General features: G+C 44.3%; 1 protein-coding gene across 1 annotated transcript in view; it reads right to left on the reverse strand.

Moving 5' to 3' along the window:
* The window catches only part of LOC110526616 (sodium-dependent noradrenaline transporter), a 54,851-nt gene that overhangs the window by 7,942 nt on the left and 21,153 nt on the right, over positions 1-25,756 (reverse strand). The window contains exons 4-10 of the mRNA XM_021607732.2: positions 21,554-21,692; positions 14,432-14,566; positions 13,664-13,767; positions 4,081-4,205; positions 2,552-2,664; positions 914-1,042; positions 511-610 (exon numbers count right to left, since the gene is read on the reverse strand). Of these exons, the coding sequence (XP_021463407.2) occupies positions 511-610; positions 914-1,042; positions 2,552-2,664; positions 4,081-4,205; positions 13,664-13,767; positions 14,432-14,566; positions 21,554-21,692 (845 nt within the window). The remainder of the gene's footprint in view (positions 1-510; positions 611-913; positions 1,043-2,551; positions 2,665-4,080; positions 4,206-13,663; positions 13,768-14,431; positions 14,567-21,553; positions 21,693-25,756) is intronic.

The raw sequence follows: 25,756 nt of genomic DNA on the forward strand, positions 1-25,756 counted from the left end.
GAGATGGAGATCTTTTAGTGAAGAGAGGCAGTCTAGAAGATTAGAGGAGGGAGGGAGTGTATGGAGAAATGGAAAGAGGAGTACTGTGAGAGATGGAGATATATTAGGGAAGAGAGGCAGTCTAGAAGATAAGAGGAGGGAGGGAGTGTATGGAGAAATGGAAAGAGGAGTACTGGGAGAGATGGAGAAAGGGGGTTAACAGTGGAGGTCTAAGGAAGGGAACCACGGTGTCTCTACACTGCCAGTAAATGTCAGGTGTAGCTGCAGGGCCTTGGTAGTGAAGATGCCAGGGAGTTAGGGAGGTTGAGAAAGCCCAGCAGAGGAGAGGGCAGGCCAGGAGAGGGCAACTGTGGGCAGGGGGTGATGGAGGGATGGACAGAACAAAGGGCTGGGCTCTAATGAACAACAGAAGATGAGGAAAGGTACAGTAGATAAGCAGGTTCACCACAGTAAGAAGTCAGAATTAGTATGTGCCTCTGTACTAGGCTAAGGGGGACCGATTATACATACCGTAAAACCAGGACACCCCAATGGCCTCAATCAGCACCCCAAACAAGATGGAGGTCCCCGCCGCGTAGTTATCCAACAAAGTCAGCACATATATACCTCCCTGACAGACAGACAGAGAGAGAGAGACAGATACAGAGACATAATGTCCAAAGGTTGTTGCAGATGTTACTGAGGGCAACCTGGCTGCAGTTAACTACTGTGAGCTGACAAGGATAAGCATGAAGCACAGAGCTTATCCAGTCAGTCAATAACAACACTTCACATGGTTGGACAGGGGTTTCCCTTTTCTGTCTTTCCTGTGACTGATCCACCTAAATCACAGAGGCACACTATCTTGTGTCTCTTTGGTTTGATTTATGCAATCATATGACAACTATGGAAATCATATGTGAAGTGACCTCACATTAGTGATGCAGAAGAGCGCGACAAGGAAGGTTCCGAATGCCGTGGCGAAGGTGAACAGCTTCCTGTTCCTCTTCAGGATCTTGAAGTCGTCCGACAGTCCTGTGATGACTGCCTCCATACCGCCCATCTAGAAGACAGACAGACAGACAGACAGACAGACAGACAGACAGACAGACAGACAGACAGACAGACAGACAGACAGACAGACAGACAGACAGACAGACAGACAGACAGAGGATGATTCAGTGGCACAAACACATAAACCGTAGTGCCTACAGCAGCAATGTAACAGAATCACACAGTCTTTGTACCCAAACAGAATACCTTTGGCCTAGAATATAAATGATCAGACCTAGATTTCTTAGTACAGTGCTACATTGGGCATGACTACTACTGTAAAATAAAATGTTCCCCTGCTGTGGAATTTCCTTTCTCTCTTCATTTATAGTAAATGATAACATTGTGTAAGTGAGAAATTGAATGAGGAAAAATGTAAATCTCTGTGAACAAAGTTTTCCTGTGTTTCAGGTTGCGGTGCATGTGATTTTCCACCTCATGCTTCATGGTTATTGGGTAACAGTCAAAACAACTGCCTTCCCACACTGCTGCTAGTCTAGACAATACCTAGAGCACCCACTGCAACCATGGGAAAGTAGAATAATGCAGAGAGAGACAGAGCGAGGGACAGCAAGAGGGACAGAGAAAGACAGAGAAAGAGAGAGACAGAGCGAGGGACAGCAAGAGGGACAGAGAGAGACAGAGCGAGGGACAGCAAGAGGGACAGAGAGAGACAGAGAAAGAGAGAGAGAGAGAGAGGGACAGAGAGAGAAAGAGAGAGAAAGAGAGAGATAGAGACACAGGGACAGATAGAGAGAGCGAGACAGGGAGAGACAGAGAGAGAGAGAGACCGAGAGAGAGCGAGACAGGGAGAGACAGAGAGAGAGAGAGAGAGAGAGAGACAGGGAGAGACAGAGAAAGAGGGAGACAGAGACAGAGAGAGGGACAGAGAGAGAAAGATAGAGACAAAGGGGCAGATAGAGAGAGAGCGAGACAGGGAGAGACAGGGAGAGACAGAGAGAGAGAGAGAGAGAGCAAGACAGGGAGAGACAGAGAGAGAGAGAGACAGAGAGAGAGCGAGACAGGGAGAGACAGAGAAAGAGGGAGACAGAGACAGAGAGAGACAGAAGAGGGAGAGAGATAGAGAGACAGATAGAGAGACAGATATAGATAGATAGACTGGAGGAGATTACATAGTATTCTAATCTCCACATACTATAAACCCGCTAGATGCGGGAGCGGTATAGTTTTTTGACCATACAGACATACAGACAGATCATATTATGTATTTCCATATGAAGTAATCTATGCTTTAAGTTGATTGGAGAATAATTTTTTTGTTAGATATAAGAAGAATAAGCGCACCATATCCCTGAATCTCTTTGAATGTTTGGCCGTTTGAAAACCTTGAGTGTGGACTGTATGCGTACCAAACAACCCCGCTTCAGGCTTGGGCAGTGGCTATGGTAAAGAGGAAAGGAATCCACTACACCCACCATAAGATAGAAACAAAAGGTCAGTGCCCTGTGGTGGGACATAGCATGCAGTCATTCAACCCTGAGGAGGGTCAGTAACTCACAGAGCTGTCGATGCCCAGAGTCAGCAGCATGATGAAGAATACTATGGCCCAGAAGGTAGATCCAGGCAGGGTGGAGATGGCCTCAGGATAGATGATGAACACCAGTCCTGCACCTGCACTCACACAAAGATACACAGATAGAGACACTTGTGATAGGACATACCAGAGCCAACTGACTACCATCAGTCTATAAAACGGTGCCTTGTTTGGTGGATGCTGAAATAAAACAGTATATTGTTGGGTGGGATGTTGATATATAACTTCCTTGTCCTGAGCTTGACCCTGTCCACAAGGTCATTTTAGAGGAAATAAGAGATGATTTATCAATGGAAAGGAAAGTGAAAGAAGGAGGAGGGGATGGAGAAAGACAGAAGTGAGGACACAAGATGACAAAGAAATGACAGACAGCTAGAGACAGTGGAAAGTAGAAAACAGAAGAACTAGAAAGCAAAGCTGATTTTTAACAGATCCCATTATTTTTGTATGTCTGCCAACCCCTCTCCATAGCAGGCCAGATTTATGTGACTTCTTGGAAACTGTTTCCCTTAAAAAAACAGTTTGAAATGTTCTCTGGTATTTCAATTCCATCTGAACCCCATAGCCTTTCAGCTTCTGTTGCAATCAATTATATTGAAAGCATTGCACGTTGCTGCTCATTCTTAAAGGGATGATTCACCCATTTTGAATGTTATATCATTTTTGTGAGTGATGTTTGATCGATTCCTGGGATCATTTCATGTTTTCATGTCGTTCTGGGCTATTGATGTACAAGCAGGAAGAAATACAGCCGGTATGACGACTTTTGCATCACTTGTCATACCGGCTGTATATCTGCCTGCTTGAATGGCAGTAGCTCAGATATACATGAAAACATGAAATCGCTTATAGATGCACAAAAACGATGTAACGTTCAAAATGGGTGAATATTTTCTTTAAGTTGTTTGATTTAGTGAGCAGTAACAGTAAGCTTGAGGAATGTTTAGTTCTATGATGAATTTATATGTTTTGACTGGGTTTGAAACTCTCTAAATGGTGTGTAGTTGACTGACTGCTGGGTGTTGTCATAATCCTGTCCTCCCTTAGAGCAGGTGACTCCCCTCACTCTACTCAGGGTCAGACAGGGACTGTTCATGTGTTGAGTCTGTCCTAGCTGAGTCATACCCTGGGTGGATCCACCATACAAACACAGCATTCTCTGGGGGCTGGCCAGGGAAAAGATAATACTGTGGGTAGCCTGCAATATAGCCTCATACTGTATGTTTCCTAATAAGGCATGTCTATATTCCTATCTTTTTCTTTGTGTTTTATGAGGTGTCTATGCTGTGGACAGTTTGGTCATAAATCTGGGTTTAAATGAAGTTGGGTGTGTTGTTGGAGTGTGTGGTCTGGGTGTGTTATGTATGTCATCCTCCGCACCACTTACTGTGTGTGTGTGTTCGTGTTCTTGCCTGTGTGTGTGTGTGTGTGTGTGTGTGTGTGTGTGTGTGTGTGTGCTTGCGTGCATGCATGTCTAGTAGGGTTCCTTTCACCTTCAGTGGCCACGTCCTCTATCCTGACTCCGTGTTTGTAGGCCATGTAGCCGAGCACAGAGAAAATGGCAAAACCTGAAAAGAAGCTGGTGACACAGTTCACTGTACTGGTCAGGATAGCATCCCTGTTGGAAAGAGAACACACACACATAAAACATGTTTAGAAAAATAAAGCTACCATGATAGTACCAGGACAGGTTTTTAGAACAATAATAAACACTTCGACTATTGGACTTCCTGTTGCTTCCTTGAACCATAGTCAATCTAAACCAACATTTTTATTGGAACCATATCTTGGGTCTTGTCTTGAGGGTCTTGTCAAGGTATTAGAAGACAGAATACCGAAGGGGCCGTAACCCCCCACCCCACCACCAAGCCCTGGGTTCAACCTCACCACATCACAGCAAGCTTCTGCCACAACATGGACCCAGCAGAGATCTCCCAGATCCGGAATGTGGAAGCCCACCAAGGAACACTGTTAGGACGGCAGCAAGAACAGCTCTCCCAAATCCACGGAAACCTTCGGGCTGAGTCCCTCCAACCAAGGCACGCCCCCATCCCAGGAGGAGCCAATGCCCAGGTCTCATCGCCCAGTGCTACAGACGTCATTGTGGTTCCTCCAGGGAACCTGCACCCGGGAGGATGCAAGGGGTTTCTCACTCAGTGTACTCTGGTGTTCGGGCTACAGTCCTCCTCGTTCCACACCGATCGGGCCATGATCACCTACATCATCACTCTACTCTCGGGCAAGGCTCTGGCGTGGGCAATGGTAGCCGTAGTAGCCTTCACTGCCAAGCTACAACGAGTCTTCAACCACCCAGTCTGCCGGACGAGAAGTGGCCAGCCAACTGTTCAACCTCTGCCAAGGGACCATTGAGTTCCGCATCCTCGCCGCTGAGAGTGGGTGGAATATGGAGGCACTGGGTACCGCTTTCCACCAGGGTCTGCCTAACTCCATCAAAGATGAGCTTCCCACTCAGGAACTGGGAGAGGACATCGAGTCCCTGAAAACACTGGCAATCAGGTTTGACACCCGGGAACGGGGGAGACAGCACCCTTTGGACACCACGCCACCATTCCAGTTTCCTGAGCACCCCAAGGCCACCGAGCCCAGCATGGAGGATCCCATGCAGCTGGGTCGCACACGTCTGAGCCCACAGGAGTGTGACAGGCGCATGCAATAAGGCTCCCCGGGGTCATCTGTATTCCCTCTCGACCCCTGAAGCAGCAGTCATGGACAATTACATCCGGGAATCGCTGAAGGCAGGTTTCAATCCCCTGCTGGTGGATGTAAGAAGGATGGAGGCCTGCATTACTGCATCGAGAGGGCTGAACCAGAGGGCTGAACCAGATTACAATCAGGAATTGTTACCCCCCTATCCCTGATGTCCTCCGCATTGGAGTTGATCAAAGCGGCCCAATTCTTCACCAAACTAGACCTCCGCAACGCTTACAATCTGGTGAGAATCAGGGAGGGAGATGAATGGAAGACTGCTTTTAACACCCCTAGTGGCCACTATGAGTATTTAGTCATGCTCTTCAGATTATCGAACTCACTGTCAGTCTTTCAAGCATTGGTCAATGACACCCTGAGGGATATGTTGAATCGGTTTGTTTTTGTTAACCTCAACGACATCTTCATTTTCTCCAAGACCCTTCCGGAACACATACTGCACGTCTGCCAAGTCCTGGGACACCTCCTGCAGAGCCAACTATATGTCAAGATAGAGAAGTGTGAGTTCCACGTATACCAGGATTCCTTCCTGGGTCACATTATCTCTACCACAGGCATCCACATGAACCCCGTAAAGATTGAGGCGATCGCAAACTGGCCCCGTCCCACCTCACTCAAGCAGGTTCAGGGGTTCCTTGGGTTTTCCAATTTTTACAGACATTTTACATACAACTTTGGTGCGGGTGCAGAGCCTCTCACGGTCCTAACCCGCAAGTCCCTGACCGGTTTTTGCTGGACCCCGAGGATGACAGGCCATTCAGGGAGCTCAAGGGACGATCAGCCCGGGTCCCAAGTACTACAATGGGGACACTCCTCTAAATGAACTGGGCATCCAAGGGTTAATTGGACACAGGAGTTCCTGAGGCGGAAATTCTGGTGGCCCCCATGATGGAGGATGTGAGATCCTTTGTTGCGGCCTGTTCCATCTGTGCCCAAAGCAAGTCTTCACGTCAGCGACCGGCCGGGTTGCTCCAACCTCTACCCATCCCCAGCCGGCCCTGGTCAAATCTGTCTGTAGATTTTATCACAGGGTTAACTACATCTCAAAGGGTTACCACTATCCTGGTGGTGGTCGATCGGTTCTCCAAGGCAGCCCATTTCATCGCCTTACCCAAGATGCCTTCAGTGAAGGAGACCGCTGATCTCGTGATTATCCATGTCTTTCGACTACACGGAGTTCCCCCGAACATCGTCTCAGATCGTGGGCCCCAGTTTGTTGTATGGTATTGTAAGGCCTTTGGCGAGTCTCTCCTTGGTCTTCCACCCACAGTCGACTAGGCAAACTGAGCGGGCCAACCAGGAGCTGGAGAAGTTCCTCTGCTGCTTTGTCTCCACTCAGGCCAGCAACTGGAGCAAGTTCCTCATCTGCGCAGAGTATGCTCATAACACACTGCTGAACTCAACATTTGAGTGTCAGTTCGTGTTCGACCTCCCCCTATTTTATGAACAAGAGGCCGAAGCGGCGGTGCCATCAGCTGAGGCGTTCATTCGACGATGTCATTGCATCTGGATCAGAGCGCGATCCTCCTTGCTCCACTCTGCCTGACACCAACATCAGGCAAACCGGCACTGAAGAACTCTTCGACTCCTCCGACCGGTTCAATGGGTGTGGCTGTCCACCTGTGATCTTCCCTTAAAGTTGGACTTGCGGAAGCTCGCTCCACGCTACATAGGACCATTCAATATCTTGAGTCGCATCAACCCGGTCACCTATCATCTCCAACTTCTCAGGTCCATGAGAGTCTGTGCGTACTTTCATGTCTCCCGTCTCAAGCTGGTAAAGACCAGTCCATTCTCTCCCCTGACACCTGCTCCTCTGCCCCCTCGACTTGTGGATGGCCGTCCACCTTACACGGTCCAGTGTCTGTTGGAGGCTCGTTGAGTCCGAGGGACCCTGCAGCAGAGGTGTGGACTCAGGTTACATGACTTGGACTCGAGTCAGACTCGAGTCACAAATGTGATGACTTGGAACTTGACTTTGACTTTAACACCGATGACTCGTGACTTGCCTTGGACTTTAGCCTTTTGACTTGACCTGACTTGATACCATCCCCTAATCCCAAATATAAAAAAATGCTGCTATTAAAAAAATTGTGCAGCGCATCAACTCTTCATTTAACGGATTACAGTTTGAATCGGACAGCAGCCAATCAAATTGTGCCAGCTGTGAAAAAGGTGTGTGTGGCAGTGCAGAGGAACATCGGCAGGTGAATTCAGATGGAGCCCTTGGAAAGATGATACCCAAAATCATTATTTTCGGATATAAAGACGACGCTGTATCAACAAAAAACGGATTGCAACTTGCAAAACATGCGTGAAGAAAATGACAGACGGAGGCGCAACAATTTCCAACTTTGTTTGACATTTGAAGCTGCACAAAGAACGGTAAGTCGTGGCTAATATAGCCGACAGCTATATCATTTATAACTTTACTAGTGTATCATGTAGGCTAACGTAACATTAAATCAATGAGCCTCCACACAGTCAGTCAGTACGGGAACGTGATCAGTGCACCCAAGATTGATCTACAGCTCGTTAGCCAGTTGGTAGCCTAAATCCTGCCTGATGTGTGTGTGTGTGTGTGTGTGTGTGTGTGTGTTAAGGTTGGGCGATTGTGTACAAGCCTACATCGCCCGATTGCGCCCCATAGTGACCCTCGATCACTATTTGGGGGGTCTTTCTCATGTCTACCCATGTATTTCCATGAAAATATAAAGTTTATTTAGAAAGTAATAAATATATAGATATTTTTAAAAGCATTCATGATTTGCGTAAATGTAATATACTAACTATTACTCCTGTTAAAAATATGAAATGGTATTACATTTGGTGAAGAGCACATTATGACTTGTTTCGGACTCGAAACTCAAAGTTTAGGACTTGAGACTTGACTTGATACATGACGGTCTTGACTTGAGACTTGACTCGGACTTGCCTGTCTTGACTTGGGACTTGATTTGGGGCTTGAGTGCTAAGACTTGAGACTTACTTGTGACTTGTAAAACAATGACTTGGTCCCAACTCTGCCCTGTAGTACCTGGTGGACTGGGAGGGCTACGGTATTGAGGAGCGGGCGTGGGTGCCTGCCCGGGACATCCTGGATCCAGGTCTTGTTAGAGACTTCAAACAACTACGTGGTGGTCGTCATGGCTCCGCGGCTGGAGCCACTGCTAGAGGAAGGGTACTGTCATGGTTCCTCCTGGCACCAGAGGGCAGCAGAGACCGCCCTAGAGACTTTTATTGGACTCAGGTGTGTCTTATTATTTCATGGTTGTGTCCCTGTTAAAAGAGGTGTGTTTTCTATGGTTTCTTTGCAGACGCTTGAATTTTTTACTGTGTGCGTTTGTTTATTGTGTGATTTTGAGACTTAGTGTACTGTGATCCACCACTGTTTTGGTAAGAAGCTGTGGGATGGGGCTGGAGAAATGTAATCTCTCTCAAATTCATAGACAGAGCCATGGATTCAAGGACTGACCATCCATGATATCAAATGTATAGTGTAAACCATGCTTTGAGGCTATATAGTGTTTATTTACATTTACTTTGTTTACAAACTTTGGAGTAAAACAATGCTTAAATTTTGGGTTCTGTTAGAGTAAGACAGTTGAACTAAGCTCATGAGGCATTTATAAGTTATATTCTTCAAGAATCAATGAGTACATATCATTAATTAATATGTCCAAAAATGGATGCATCAACTGCTGATTGCCCCTTTAAAGAGATTAATTTTGTGTTGGTTTTAATGAACCATTTTGATGCCAAAGGGACTGGATGTTGTTTGAGAGCCTTTGAGGCCCATCTGGAAATCAAACTAGGTGAAAGCCTGAAGACTGTTTGTGGACAGTAACCCACGATCAGTCAGCAGACATCAACCCACGATCAGTCAGCAAACATCAACCCAGGATCAGTCAGCAGACATCAACCCACGTACAGTCAGCAGACATCAACCCACGATCAGTCAGCAGACATCAACCCAGGTTCAGTCAGCAGACATCAACCCAGGTTCAGTCAGCAGACATCAACCCACGATCACTCAGCAGACATCAACTCACGATCACTCAGCAGACATCAACCCACGATCACTCAGCAGACATCAACTCACGATCAGTCAGCAGACATCAACCCACGTTCAGTCAGCAGACATCAACTCACGATCAGTCAGCAGACATCAACTCACGATCAGTCAGCAGACATCAACCCACGTTCAGTCAGCAGACATCAACCCACGATCAGTCAGCAGACATCAACCCACGATCGATCACTCAGCAGACATCAACTCACGATCAGTCAGCAGACATCAACCCACGATCACTCAGCAGACATCAACTCACGATCAGTCAGCAGACATCAACTCACGATCAGTCAGCAGACATCAACTCACGATCAGTCAGCAGACATCAACCCAGGTTCAGTCAGCAGACATCAACCCAGGTTCAGTCAGCAGACATCAACCCACGTTCAGTCAGCAGACATCAAACCACGTTCAGTCAGCAGACATCAACCCACGATCACTCAGCAGACATCAACTCACGATCTGTCAGCAGACATCAACTCACGATCAGTCAGCAGACATCAACCCAGGTTCAGTCAGCAGACATCAACCCACGTTCAGTCAGCAGACATCAAACCACGTTCAGTCAGCAGACATCAACCCACGATCACTCAGCAGACATCAACTCACGATCACTCAGCAGACATCAACCCACGATCACTCAGCAGACATCAACTCACGATCAGTCAGCAGACATCAACCCAGGTTCAGTCAGCAGACATCAACCCACGTTCAGTCAGCAGACATCAAACCACGTTCAGTCAGCAGACATCAACCCACGATCACTCAGCAGACATCAACTCACGATCTGTCAGCAGACATCAACTCACGATCAGTCAGCAGACATCAACTCACGATCAGTCAGCAGACATCAACCCACGATCACTCAGCAGACATCAACTCACGATCAGTCAGCAGACATCAACCCACGATCACTCAGCAGACATCAACTCACGATCAGTCAGCAGACATCAACCCAGGTTCAGTCAGCAGAAATCAACCCACGTTCAGTCAGCAGACATCAAACCACGTTCAGTCAGCAGACATCAACCCACGATCATTCAGCAGACATCAACTCACGATCAGTCAGCAGACATCAACCCAGGTTCAGTCAGCAGACATCAACCCAGGTTCAGTCAGCAGACATCAACTCACGATCAGTCAGCAGACATCAACCCACGATCACTCAGCAGACATCAACTCACGATCAGTCAGCAGACATCAACCCACGATCACTCAGCAGACATCAACCCACGATCAGTCAGCAGACATCAACCCACGATCACTCAGCAGACATCAACCCACGATCACTCAGCAGACATCAACTCACGATCAGTCAGCAGACATCAACCCACGATCACTCAGCAGACATCAACTCACGATCAGTCAGCAGACATCAACCCACGATCACTCAGCAGACATCAACTCACGATCAGTCAGCAGACATCAACCCACGTTCAGTCAGCAGACATCAACTCACGATCAGTCAGCAGACATCAACTCACGATCAGTCAGCAGACATCAACCCACGTTCAGTCAGCAGACATCAACCCACGATCAGTCAGCAGACATCAACCCACGATCGATCACTCAGCAGACATCAACTCACGATCAGTCAGCAGACATCAACCCACGATCACTCAGCAGACATCAACTCACGATCAGTCAGCAGACATCAACCCAGGTTCAGTCAGCAGACATCAACCCAGGTTCAGTCAGCAGACATCAACCCACGTTCAGTCAGCAGACATCAACCCACGTTCAGTCAGCAGACATCAACCCACGATCACTCAGCAGACATCAACTCACGATCAGTCAGCAGACATCAACTCACGATCAGTCAGCAGACATCAACCCAGGTTCAGTCAGCAGACATCAACCCAGGTTCAGTCAGCAGACATCAACCCACGTTCAGTCAGCAGACATCAAACCACGTTCAGTCAGCAGACATCAACCCACGATCACTCAGTAGACATCAACTCACGATCTGTCAGCAGACATCAACTCACGATCAGTCAGCAGACATCAACCCAGGTTCAGTCAGCAGACATCAACCCACGTTCAGTCAGCAGACATCAAACCACGTTCAGTCAGCAGACATCAACCCACGATCACTCAGCAGACATCAACTCATGATCAGTCAGCAGACATCAACCCACGATCACTCAGCAGACATCAACTCACGATCAGTCAGCAGACATCAACCCAGGTTCAGTCAGCAGACATCAACCCACGTTCAGTCAGCAGACATCAAACCACGTTCAGTCAGCAGACATCAACCCACGATCACTCAGCAGACATCAACTCACGATCTGTCAGCAGACATCAACTCACGATCAGTCAGCAGACATCAACCCACGATCACTCAGCAGACATCAACTCACGATCAGTCAGCAGACATCAACCCACGATCACTCAGCAGACATCAACTCACGATCAGTCAGCGGACATCAACCCAGGTTCAGTCAGCAGACATCAACCCAGGTTCAGTCAGCAGACATCAAACCACGTTCAGTCAGCAGACATCAACCCACGATCATTCAGCAGACATCAACTCACGATCAGTCAGCAGACATCAACCCAGGTTCAGTCAGCAGACATCAACCCAGGTTCAGTCAGCAGACATCAACTCACGATCAGTCAGCAGACATCAACCCACGATCACTCAGCAGACATCAACTCACGATCAGTCAGCAGACATCAACCCACGATCACTCAGCAGACATCAACCCACGATCAGTCAGCAGACATCAACCCACGATCACTCAGCAGACATCAACCCACGATCACTCAGCAGACATCAACCCACGTTCAGTCAGCAGACATCAACTCACGATCAGTCAGCAGACATCAACTCACGATCAGTCAGCAGACATCAACCCACGTTCAGTCAGCAGACATCAACCCACGATCACTCAACAGACATCATCTCATGATCAGTCAGCAGACAGACAGAGAGAACATGGACCACAGTCTGACCTCAACCGCCACATCTGTGTACAATATGATGAATAATACAACCAGCTGCTAGCCATTCAGATGTCATTTGAGAATATCTACGGATGTAATAGCCAACTTTCACAAGTCCTCATTCAGCCTCTCAGCTCCCAAATATGGCCCAGCTGAGCACACATGAGGCCTTCAGCTGTGTTGGGGGGGGGGGGGGGGGGGGGGGGGGTGTTTAGATCAGGACAAGTAATCTATAAGAGTGGGAAATTCAATTGGCTGTACAGCGTCACACTACATATAATAACACTACCCAGCTAACACATAACATTCTGAGAACCATATGTTTCCTAGAGCTTGGTGAGAGCATGGTTGTCCTATAGTAATTTTGCATACAACCTTCCCACAATGTTCTGTGAATGATGCAGGACACCCAGTTAGCACATACTGTTCTGAGAACCATGTTTCTTAGGTGGGAAATTCATAATGTTTGCTACAGATTCGTAGCAGATAGCTATACACCTTGACAAACTTAGCAGTGAGTGAGTGATGACCATAAAAACACATGACTGATGGCTATAGCTAATTAGCTGTGTTCAACAAGTATATTATTCTTCTCTATATCTACCTCTATTTGTGATATTTTACCTTGCCTTGCTGGCTTGCTAGTTTGCTACGTAATCAATCCTCTGATGACATCTGTGATGTTGTAGATGATAACCATCTGAATACATGAGCTCCGTCTGAAGTTAGATGTGGTCACTTCAATGTAAACAAGCCCATTATCTGGTGCGAACCTGCGCATGCAACTTTTCATGATGCGGCCCGGAAATTGGTCTATAGAATGGGTGGATGGTCCATGGACAAACATTACTGTACTGTTACCACTGCAGCCAGCGAGACACTTACTGACCTATACATACGCAAACACAACTGGAATACAAAAGAGACCATATATCTACACACATTTTTTTTTAAAGCAGAATGGGTCTGATACTGGCACCCACCTCTCTACTTTCACAGGAACCTATTAGTGATGACAAGGATCAGCAGACCCCACAGTCTAATGTCTGTTTCTCTGTGAGGGGTTTAGAGGAAGACAGAATGGCAGGGAAGGTAACACTGCCTATGGCTATAGCCATCATCTGGCCTAGCATGGCCTGCACTTATCCTGTTAGCTCCAAGCCAGAAGGTCCACTGGCCCGATACACATCACCTTTCTGTCCAGTTAAAACAGGAAACCTATCTCGTTGCCTGGTTACGGGTTATAGAAGGTCATGTAAGCCTTGTAAGGTCATGATAGAGAAGCACTGAGGACAGCACGGTGATGTCAACACAGTGATACGTCTTACCTGTAACAGTTGTTGTCAAATTTATTGTAGCTGGCAAATGCAATGAGCACTCCAAAGCCAGCTCCCAATGAGTAGAAGATCTGGGTAGCAGCATCAATCCACACCTACAGCAAGAACATAGAAAGATATGTGTTTGTGTGTTGCTCTCAAAGATTTGTCCTCGTGGCCTGTGTGATCCAGCGGTGACAGCCTCTGACCCCGGCCCACTGCCCTTTGACTCACCCTTCCCCTATCCCTCCATCTACATCTACCATCTACTGACTATTGGCTCTAAATAATCTTGTCTCTGATATGATTCCTTGGCTCCTTACTGTTCATTTACTGCGTTTTATATTGAATATGGCATATTTTATTCCTATCTTTTTTCCCCTCCACTTTGTTTACAAAAACAGCTAACACATGTTTTGGTTTCTAAATGAGTTAATTACATGTATTTCCATATTGGACGTGACTATGGGAGCTCTAGCAGTAACACTGTCCTGCACTCTGAGGCTGTGTCTCTCAGTAAAAGGGTTTACAAATTCTTGTATCTTTTCCAAAATTCCCAGGTTTTAAGAAATCCTGTTCGGTGGATCCCGGATTTCTAGTTAATTCTCTCTTGATTCCGGGATCCCGGATTTCTAGTTAATTCTCTCTTGATTCCGGGATCCCGGATTTCTAGTTAATTCTCTCTTGATTCCGGGATCCTGGGAATTTTGTAAGTTATTGGAAATATTGCATCCCTAATTTCAGCAACACACTGTATTATACTCTAAAGACCTGTCTGACCTTGGGGTCGTTGAGTTGTTTAAAGTCGATGTGGAGGTAGGCCCGTATGCCATCCATAGCCCCTGGCAGAGTGATGCCTCTGATCAGCAGGACGAACAGCACCACATAGGGCATGGTGGCCGTGATGTACACCACCTGGACACAACACAACACAGAACATTAGCTACATGACAACAGTAGTGTTCAATACATCACCTGGACACAACACAACAACACAGAACATTAGATATATGACAACAGTAGTGTTCAATACATCACCTGGACACAACACAACACAGAACATTAGATACATGACAACAGTAGTGTTCAATACACCACCTGGACACAACACAACACAGAACATTAGATACATGACAACAGTAGTGTTCAATACATCACCTGGACACAACAACACAACAAAACACAGAACATTAGATATATGACAACAGTAGTGTTCAATACATCACCTGGACACAACAACACAACAAAACACAGAACATTAGATACATGACAACAGTAGTGTTCAATACATCACCTGGACACAACACAACAAAACACAGAACATTAGATACATGACAACAGTAGTGTTCAATACACCACCTGGACACAACACAACAACACAACACAGAACATTAGATACATGACAACAGTAGTGTTCAATACATCACCTGGACACAACACAACAAAACACAGAACATTAGATACATGACAACAGTAGTGTTCAATACACCACCTGGACACAACACAGCACAGAACATTAGATACATGACAACAGTAGTGTTCAATACACCACCTGGACACAACACAACAACACAACACAGAACATTAGATACATGACAACAGTAGTGTTCAATACATCACCTGGACACAACACAACAAAACACAGAACATTAGATACATGACAACAGTAGTGTTCAATACACCACCTGGACACAACACAACACAGAACATTAGATACATGACAACAGTAGTGTTCAATACACCACCTGGACACAACACAACAACACAGAACATTAGATATATGACAACAGTAGTGTTCAATACACCACCTGGACACAACACAACAACACAGAACATTAGATATATGACAACAGTAGTGTTCAATACATCACCTGGACACAACACAACACAACAAAACACAGAACATTAGATACATGACAACAGTAGTGTTCAATACACCACCTGGACACAACACAACAACACAGAACATTAGATATATGACAACAGTAGTGTTCAATACATCACCTGGACACAACACAACAACACAGAACATTAGATACATGACAACAGTAGTGTTTAATACATCACCTGGACACAACACAACAACACAACACAGAACATTAGATATATGACAACAGTAGTGTTCAATACATCACCTGGACACAACACAACAACACAACACAGAACATTAGATATATGACAACAGTAGTGTTCAATACATCACCTGGACACAACAACACAACACAGAACATTAGATACATGACAACAGTAGTGTTTAATACATCACCTGGACACAACACAACAACACAACACAGAACATTAGATACATGACAACAGTAGTGTTCAATACACCACCTGGACACAACACAACAACACAGAACATTAGATACATGACAACAGTAGTGTTTAATACATCACCTGGACACAACACAACAACACAACACAGAACATTAGATACATGACAACAGTAGTGTTCAATACACCACCTGGACACAACACAACAAAACACAGAACATTAGATATATGACAACAGTAGTGTTCAATACACCACCTGGACACAACACAACACAACACAGAACATTAGCTACATGACAACAGTAGTGTTCAATACACCACCTGGACACAACACAACACAGAACATTAGCTACATGACAATAGTAGTGTTCAATACATCACCTGGACACAACACAACAACACAGAACATTAGATACATGACAACAGTAGTGTTCAATACATCACCTGGACACAACACAACAAAACACAGAACATTAGATTTATGACAACAGTAGTGTTCAATACACCACCTGGACACAACACAACAAAACACAGAACATTAGATACATGACAACAGTAGTGTTCAATACACCACCTGGACACAACACAACACAGAACATTAGATATATGACAACAGTAGTGTTCAATACACCACCTGGACACAACACAACACAGAACATTAGCTACATGACAACAGTAGTGTTCAATACACCACCTGGACACAACACAACACAGAACATTAGATATATGACAACAGTAGTGTTCAATACGCCACCTGGACACAACACAACACAGAACATTAGCTACATGACAACAGTAGTGTTCAATACACCACCTGGACACAACACAACACAGAACATTAGATATATGACAACAGTAGTGTTCAATACACCACCTGGACACAACACAACACAGAACATGAGCTACATGACAACAGTAGTGTTCAATACACCACCTGGACACAACACAACACAGAACATTAGATATATGACAACAGTAGTGTTCAATACACCACCTGGACACAACACAACACAGAACATTAGATACATGACAACAGTAGTGTTCAATACACCACCTGGACACAACACAACACAGAACATTAGATATATGACAACAGTAGTGTTCAATACATCACCTGGACACAACACAACAAAACACAGAACATTAGCTACATGACAACAGTAGTGTTCAATACACCACCTGGACACAACACAACAAAACACAGAACATTAGCTATATGACAACAGTAGTGTTCAATACACCACCTGGACACAACACAACACAACAAAACACAGAACATTAGATACATGACAACAGTAGTGTTCAATACACCACCTGGACACAACACAACAAAACACAGAACATTAGATATATGACAACAGTAGTGTTCAATACACCACCTGGACACAACACAACACAGAACATTAGCTATATGACAACAGTAGTGTTCAATACATCACCTGGACACAACACAACAACACAGAACATTAGATATATGACAACAGTAGTGTTCAATACACCACCTGGACACAACACAACAACACAACACAGAACATTAGATATATGACAACAGTAGTGTTCAATACATCACCTGGACACAACACAACAACACAGAACATTAGATATATGACAACAGTAGTGTTCAATACACCACCTGGACACAACACAACACAGAACATTAGATATATGACAACAGTAGTGTTCAATACACCACCTGGACACAACACAACACAGAACATTAGATACATGACAACAGTAGTGTTCAATACACCACCTGGACACAACACAACAACACAGAACATTAGATACATGACAACAGTAGTGTTCAATACATCACCTGGACACAACACAACAACACAGAACATTAGCTATATGACAACAGTAGTGTTCAATACACCACCTGGACACAACACAACAACACAGAACATTAGATACATGACAACAGTAGTGTTCAATACACCACCTGGACACAACACAACAAAACACAGAACATTAGCTATATGACAACAGTAGTGTTCAATACACCACCTGGACACAACACAACACAACAAAACACAGAACATTAGATACATGACAACAGTAGTGTTCAATACACCACCTGGACACAACACAACAAAACACAGAACATTAGATATATGACAACAGTAGTGTTCAATACACCACCTGGACACAACACAACACAGAACATTAGCTATATGACAACAGTAGTGTTCAATACATCACCTGGACACAACACAACAACACAGAACATTAGATATATGACAACAGTAGTGTTCAATACACCACCTGGACACAACACAACAACACAACACAGAACATTAGATATATGACAACAGTAGTGTTCAATACATCACCTGGACACAACACAACAACACAGAACATTAGATATATGACAACAGTAGTGTTCAATACACCACCTGGACACAACACAACACAGAACATTAGATATATGACAACAGTAGTGTTCAATACACCACCTGGACACAACACAACACAGAACATTAGATACATGACAACAGTAGTGTTCAATACACCACCTGGACACAACACAACAACACAGAACATTAGATACATGACAACAGTAGTGTTCAATACATCACCTGGACACAACACAACAACACAGAACATTAGCTATATGACAACAGTAGTGTTCAATACACCACCTGGACACAACACAACAACACAGAACATTAGATACATGACAACAGTAGTGTTCAATACATCACCTGGACACAACACAACACAGAACATTAGATATATGACAACAGTAGTGTTCAATACACCACCTGGACACAACACAACACAACAAAACACAGAACATTAGATATATGACAACAGTAGTGTTCAATACACCACCTGGACACAACACAACACAGAACATTAGATACATGACAACAGTAGTGTTCAATACATCACCTGGACACAACACAACAAAACACAGAACATTAGATATATGACAACAGTAGTGTTCAATACACCACCTGGACACAACACAACAACACAGAACATTAGATATATGACAACAGTAGTGTTCAATACACCACCTGGACACAACACAACACAGAACATTAGATACATGACAACAGTAGTGTTCAATACATCACCTGGACACAACAACACAACAAAACACAGAACATTAGATACATGACAACAGTAGTGTTCAATACATCACCTGGACACAACACAACAACACAAAACACAGAACATTAGATTCATGACAACAGTAGTGTTCAATACACCACCTGGACACAACAAAACACAGAACATTAGATACATGACAACAGTAGTGTTCAATACACCACCTGGACACAACACAACAGCACAGAACATTAGATACATGACAACAGTAGTGTTCAATACATCACCTGGACACAACACAACAACACAGAACATTAGATATATGACAACAGTAGTGTTCAATACACCACCTGGACACAACACAACACAGAACATTAGATACATGACAACAGTAGTGTTCAATACATCACCTGGACACAACACAACAACAAAACACAGAACATTAGCTACATGACAACAGTAGTGTTCAATACACCACCTGGACACAACACAGAAGATTAGATACATGACTGCCTGCACCTGTCTTTTCCTACCATCACTGATTTTGCTGATAGCTACTTTACTGAGGGAAAATGTACATGTACTACGACTGTGATATGTGGTTGTCTCACCTAGCTATCTTAAGATGAAGGCACTAATTGTAAGCCGCACTGGATAAGAGTGTCTACCTGGAACCAAAAGGGTTCTACCTACATTTCTTCAAAGGCTTATACTATGGGGACAGCCGAAGAACCCATTATGGTTCTAGATAGCACCTTTATTACTAAGAGTGTACAGTAGAGTTCAAACCACCACCTGGACAACATAACATTACAGATGACTCATTATTGCTGTGAGATCATGTCCTATGACATACAGACATCATGTGAATTGTTGTATTCTCCCTGGTCTGTCAGCTTTGGTCAACGTATAGATGTTCTTTTTCTGATGTGTGTAGACTCACGCACCAAGCCGTACTAAACAGGGCTTAGATCTGTCAACTCAGAGACGGGTTATTGTCACACTCAGGTTACTGTTTATAGATCTTATTTCTCAAGGTACTGTAGTGTAGCACAACCACAGGTCATTTTGTGTACAGTAGGAGTAAGTGCTATACTAGGGAAAGGGAAGGGGGATACCGAAATGTGTCTTCCGCATTTAACCCAACCCCTCTGAATCACAGAGGTGCAGGGGGCTGCTTTAATCCTAGGTCCTAGGCCGTCATTGAAAATAAGAATTTGTTCTTAACTGACTTGCCTAGTTAAATAAAGGTAAAATTAAAATTAAAACCAGGAAGCAGTTGTTTTTCGGGGTTAACTGCCTCGCTCAAGGGCAGAATGACAGCATGAGTGTGTGTTGTACTACAGTAGGAGTGTGTGTTATATTACAGTAGGAGTGTGTGTTGTACTACAGTAGGAGTGTGTGTTGTATTACAGTAGGAGTGTGTGGTGTATTACAGTAGGAGTGGGTGTTGTATTACAGTAGGAGTGTGTGTTGTACTACAGTAGGAGTGTGTGTTGTATTACAGTAGGAGTGTGTGTTGTACTACAGTAGGAGTGTGTGTTGTACTACAGTAGGAATGTGTGTTGTATTACAGTAGGAGTGTGTTGTATTACAGTAGGAGTGTGTGTTATATTACAGTAGGAGTGTGTGTTGTATTACAGTAGGAGTGTGTGTTGTACTACAGTAGGAGTGTGTGTTGTACTACAGTAGGAGTGTGTGTTGTATTACAGTAGGAGTGTGTGTTGTATTACAGTAGGAGTGTGTGTTGTATTACAGTAGGAGTGTGTGTTGTATTACAGTAGGAGTGTGTGTTGTACTACAGTAGGAGTGTGTGTTGTACTACAGTAGGAGTGTGTGTTGTATTACAGTAAGAGTTTGTGTTATATTACAGTAGGAGTGTGTGTTGTACTACAGTAGGAGTGTGTGTTATATTACAGTAGGAGTGTGTGTTGTATTACAGTAGGAGTGTGTGTTGTACTACAGTAGGAGTGTGTGTTGTATTACAGTAGGAGTGTGTGTTATATTACAGTAGGAGTGGGTGTTGTATTACAGTAGGAGTGGATGTTGTATTACATTAGGAGTGTGTGTTGTATTACAGTAGGAGTGTGTGTTGTACTACAGTAGGAGTGTGTGTTGTATTACAGTAGGAGTGTGTGTTGTATTACAGTAGGAGTGTGTGTTATATTACAGTAGGAGTGTGTGTTATATTATAGTAGGAGTGTGTGTTGTATTACAGTAGGAGTGTGTGTTGTACTACAGTAGGAGTGTGTGTTATATTACAGTAGGAGTGTGTGTAGTACTACAGTAGGAGTGTGTGTTGTATTACAGTAGGAGTGTGTGTTGTACTACAGTAGGAGTGTGTGTTATATTACAGTAGGAGTGTGTGTTGTATTACAGTATGAGTGTGTGTTGTACTACAGTAGGAGTGTGTGTTATATTACAGTAGGAGTGTGTGTTGTATTACAGTAGGAGTGTGTGTTGTATTACAGTAGGAGTGTGTGTTGTATTACAGTAGGAGTGTGTGTTGTATTACAGTAGGAGTGTGTGCTGTCCTAAGCGGTAGGGTACAGCACAGTGTGTCAACAGTACCTTGCCAGAGGACTTGACGCCCTTCCAGAGACTGAAGTAGAGAAGAAAGACCACAGCCACCAGACAGAGGACCAGCTCCCAGCGAGGCATGCCCAGGTCCTGGATCCCCCTGCTCTCATGGAGGTGGAGTACGCCACGTCTGGAGAACACACACACACACTAAGGCTGAGTCCCGATTCTACAAGCTTCTACCGTAGTGTCCTTTGCACACTTTCACATGGCCAATGCTTACACCAACCCTATGCTTTTAAATCAATGACGGGGAGTCTGAAAGTGTGTACTTCTGGAAAAGGGTGTAGAATCTGGAAGCATCCACATACTTAACAAGACAGTGGTGTGGAGGATGACATGTGTAACACACACAGACCACACACACACACACACACACACAGGCAAGAACACGAACACACACACAGTAAGTGGTGCGGAGGATGACATACATAACACACCCAGACCACACACTCCAACAACACACCCAACTTCATTTAAACCCAGATTTATGACCAAACTGTCCACAGCATAGACACCTCATAAAACACAAAGAAAAAGATAGGAATATAGACATGCCTTATTAGGAAACATACAGTATGAGGCTATATTGCAGGCTACCCACAGTATTATCTTTTCCCTGGCCAGCCCCCAGAGAATGTTGTGTTTGTATGGTGGATCCACCCAGGCTATGACTCAGCTAGGACAGACTCAACACATGAACAGTCCCTGTCTGACCCTGAGTAGAGTGAGGGGAGTCACTCTTCTCAGACAGGATTATGACAACACCCAACAGTCAGTCATCTACACACCATTTACTCCAGTCTGAACTTAAACCACTTCAATCAGGTAGAAAGTGTGTAGAAATGATAATGAACTTAACTTTTTTTAAATAATCTCATTATTATAACCATTTTTCTTCAATCACAGTATTTTCAATAAAGAGCTATCAGCAGCAGTATTTTGGTTGATTTTGTGGTCTCAAGCCAGTGAAATTATTAACATGAATATGGGCTAAATTTAATTATTGACAATGAATGAGGTGGGAATGTTGTTCACTTATCATATAATTGCTACATTTAATATCAATATAGCATTAAAAATTGTTTTCCAGATTGTATTTTGCCGATTATTTTTCGCAATGTGAATACTGGGTCACGACAGAGACAACCTGGTTCAATTTGGTTCCTGAGGTGTTAAAACCCAGTCACAGCATCTATACATTCATCATTGAACTAACCATTCCACAAGCTTACTGTTACTGCTCACTAAATCAAACAACTTAAGAATGAGAAGCAAAGTTCAAAGCTTTTATCTCAACATATTATGATCCCCATTTGTTCTGTATCCATTCAATCATCTCGCTAACAGAATCACGAGGGAAGAATGAAGGACTCAGGGTTTGAAGTACCTGAGAAAATATTTTCTAATCTTAACATGCACAAAAGCACGCATGCATGCACACACACACACTCTCTCACACTCCTTCAAAGACCTTGGCAGCTAGAGGTTTTAATAGCAGACTTTGTCAACCCTCTTGGGAGCCATTCCCCTCATAACACTCTGACTACTACTCTCAGTTGAAGGGGCGCTCAAAGGTTCAAGTGCTTTACCAGAACATATATAAAAGAGGGGAGACAAATGGTGTCTCATCCTTCCCTACATAAATATTGTTTCCTGCTATCCATCTCCTCATTCCCAGATCATCCTCGGATCTTCCCAGGACAGGCATACTGAGCCACACCTGCTCTGAGTCCCACCGGACTGACAGCGGATCTGGATCAACTTCCAGCTCAGTGATATTAGGGAGCATCCCGTTCCTGCTCTGCATCACAAGTGGCACCCTATTCCCTTTATAGTGCACTACTTTTGTCCAGGGACCATAGGGATTTGGTCAAAAGCTGTGCACTATATAAGGGAATAGGGTGCCATTTAAAGACACTGCCTTGCTCAAAGGGAAGCAGGGGTCAGAGGTCTTAGTGTTTAAATGATCAACGGTATTGACCAATATTGACATCTAGCGAGAACGGCCATGTTTTTCCCCTCTTTTTCTAAACTGAGTAAGGAGGAAGGAGTAAACGTGAGTCATCACAAGTGGACAGTATTATGGGACATCTGATCTCATTCTAATCGCAGAGGGTGCCCTAAAACAATTTAAGTTTACATCGAGATGACAGATGGTTTGTTTCTGCTTTGAAAACACAGCGTTTAAAAACCAGGTAACCATAGCTCCCTGAGGAGCGGGGTTGATGGCTGCTTGTTTCTTCATCTTCCAGTCTTAGAAACAGGCCTGAGGCTCAGTGTTACAGCCCAGCCGAGGGCTCACCACCATTGGGGAGAGAGATGTGGGACTCCATGGAGCCGACAACAAAGAGCCAGGACAGAATTATGCTCACCACGAAGCTCATTTCCAAGACATCATTATCTTTAGGGTCTCCTCTGTCTCTCCAAGACCTGATGTTTTGTCTGCTGTCTCTTTCTGGAGCGCTCAAAGTTGTTGTCATGTGTTGCTGCCATGCTATGTTGTTGTCTTAGGTCTCTTTGTGTAGTGTTGTCTCTCTTGTCGTGATGTTTTGTCCTATATTTGTATTTGTAATCCCAGCCCCGTCCCCGCAGGAGGCCTTCTGCCTTTTGGTAGGCCGCCATTGTAAATAAGAATTTGTTTTTAACTGACTAGGTATCCCCTTTCCCTAATACTATGTTCACTTGCCTAGTTAAATAAAGGTTTAATCAAATAAATCAAAATAACACCCATCCTATTCATCAGAGAAACAGCTGTCTAAGGGCTGCACATCAAAACAATCCATTCTTCATCTTCATTATCTGTTTCTGATTCCTCCTCTCTGTCTGTTTGACCGGTGGGCTAGCGAGGCGATTTCATCCGGCGGGCAGCCTCTCTGTGATTATGCTGATAAGTGTAGCTACGAAATTACATGTGGATCTGATGCCCCCGGATGGTTACACAACCCACTGCCTGGCAAGCCAGAAGAGAAGACACAGGAACAAGCCAACTGTCTGTCCAGACTAGACATCAAGGACAAGGGGACTGTCAGATCAGACAGCCCAGTCCTAAATATGTCTAACCGACGTGATTTATATCCTGATGATAATACATTTAAAGCTGTTAGAACACATGTTCAAAATCATTTTCCACTTCACCAGGTGAAGAGAGATAGAGAAGAGAGGAGAGGAGAGGAGAGGATAAGAGAAGAGAGGAGAGGAGAGGAGAGGAGAGGAGAGGAGAGGAGAGGAGAGGAGAGGAGAGGAGAGGAGAGGAGAGGGGCTGTCTAAGAAGGACAGAACGGAACAAGAGACAGACACGTTGATATTTCAGACTAGTCATGTATAAGGCAGGGGGTCTAGGGTTGTTGTGGTGCTTCCAGGCTGTACAGTCCATCTGATATCACACTAACCGTAAATGTTATCAAACATCAATGCATGTTCTTTGGACCAGTTATTCTAAAAACAAACTCTTATCTGCTTTCCCTGAAATGGTCAACACAAAAGTGATCTGTAGCTATTTGGCCAAAGTATATCAATCCCTAAGGCCTCTTTTACAAATTCTGGGCTAAAATGTTCTTTAAGAAGCACATATACACAACAGAGACACACATTTGATATGGTAGTGATATGAACAATATGCCATAAAAAAAGAAGGAAAACAATGTCTTCCAGGAAAAATTCAAGCAATACTGTATGCTTTATCAAATATTATTGACTAGTATTAATCTCTTTGGGCCATTTTCCCAGACATGTATAGCATGTTCTCCATAATGAGGTAAACGTCTGACTTGACTTTAAGTAGGCACACCAAGCAGGATCACTACTTACTACAAATACCTTCAGAACCCTGCAAGTGGAACTGATGGAAAGTGAGATTGATCAAATAATTATCTCTTATGTAATTGTTCAAGCAAATTCCTCAAAAAACTGTTTCATTGAGCACTTCATCAATCGAGTGACATTGAAGTCAATCGTCTAAAAATGCAAATAGCCCTTTTTTATCCTATGGGGACAGCCGAAGAAACCTTTAAGGTTCTAGATAGTACTTTTATTTCTAAGAGTGTATCAGGTTGCTGGATCAAATCCCCGAGCAGACAAGGTAAAAAGCTGTCGTTCTGCCCCTGAGCAAGGCAGTTAACCCACTGTTCCCCGGGCGCTGAAGAAGTGTATGTCGATAAAGGCAGCCCCCCGCACCTCTCTGATTCAGAGGGG

Source organism: Oncorhynchus mykiss, chromosome 6, assembly GCF_013265735.2.
Source record: "Oncorhynchus mykiss isolate Arlee chromosome 6, USDA_OmykA_1.1, whole genome shotgun sequence".
NCBI classification, from domain to species: Eukaryota; Metazoa; Chordata; class Actinopteri; order Salmoniformes; family Salmonidae; genus Oncorhynchus; species Oncorhynchus mykiss.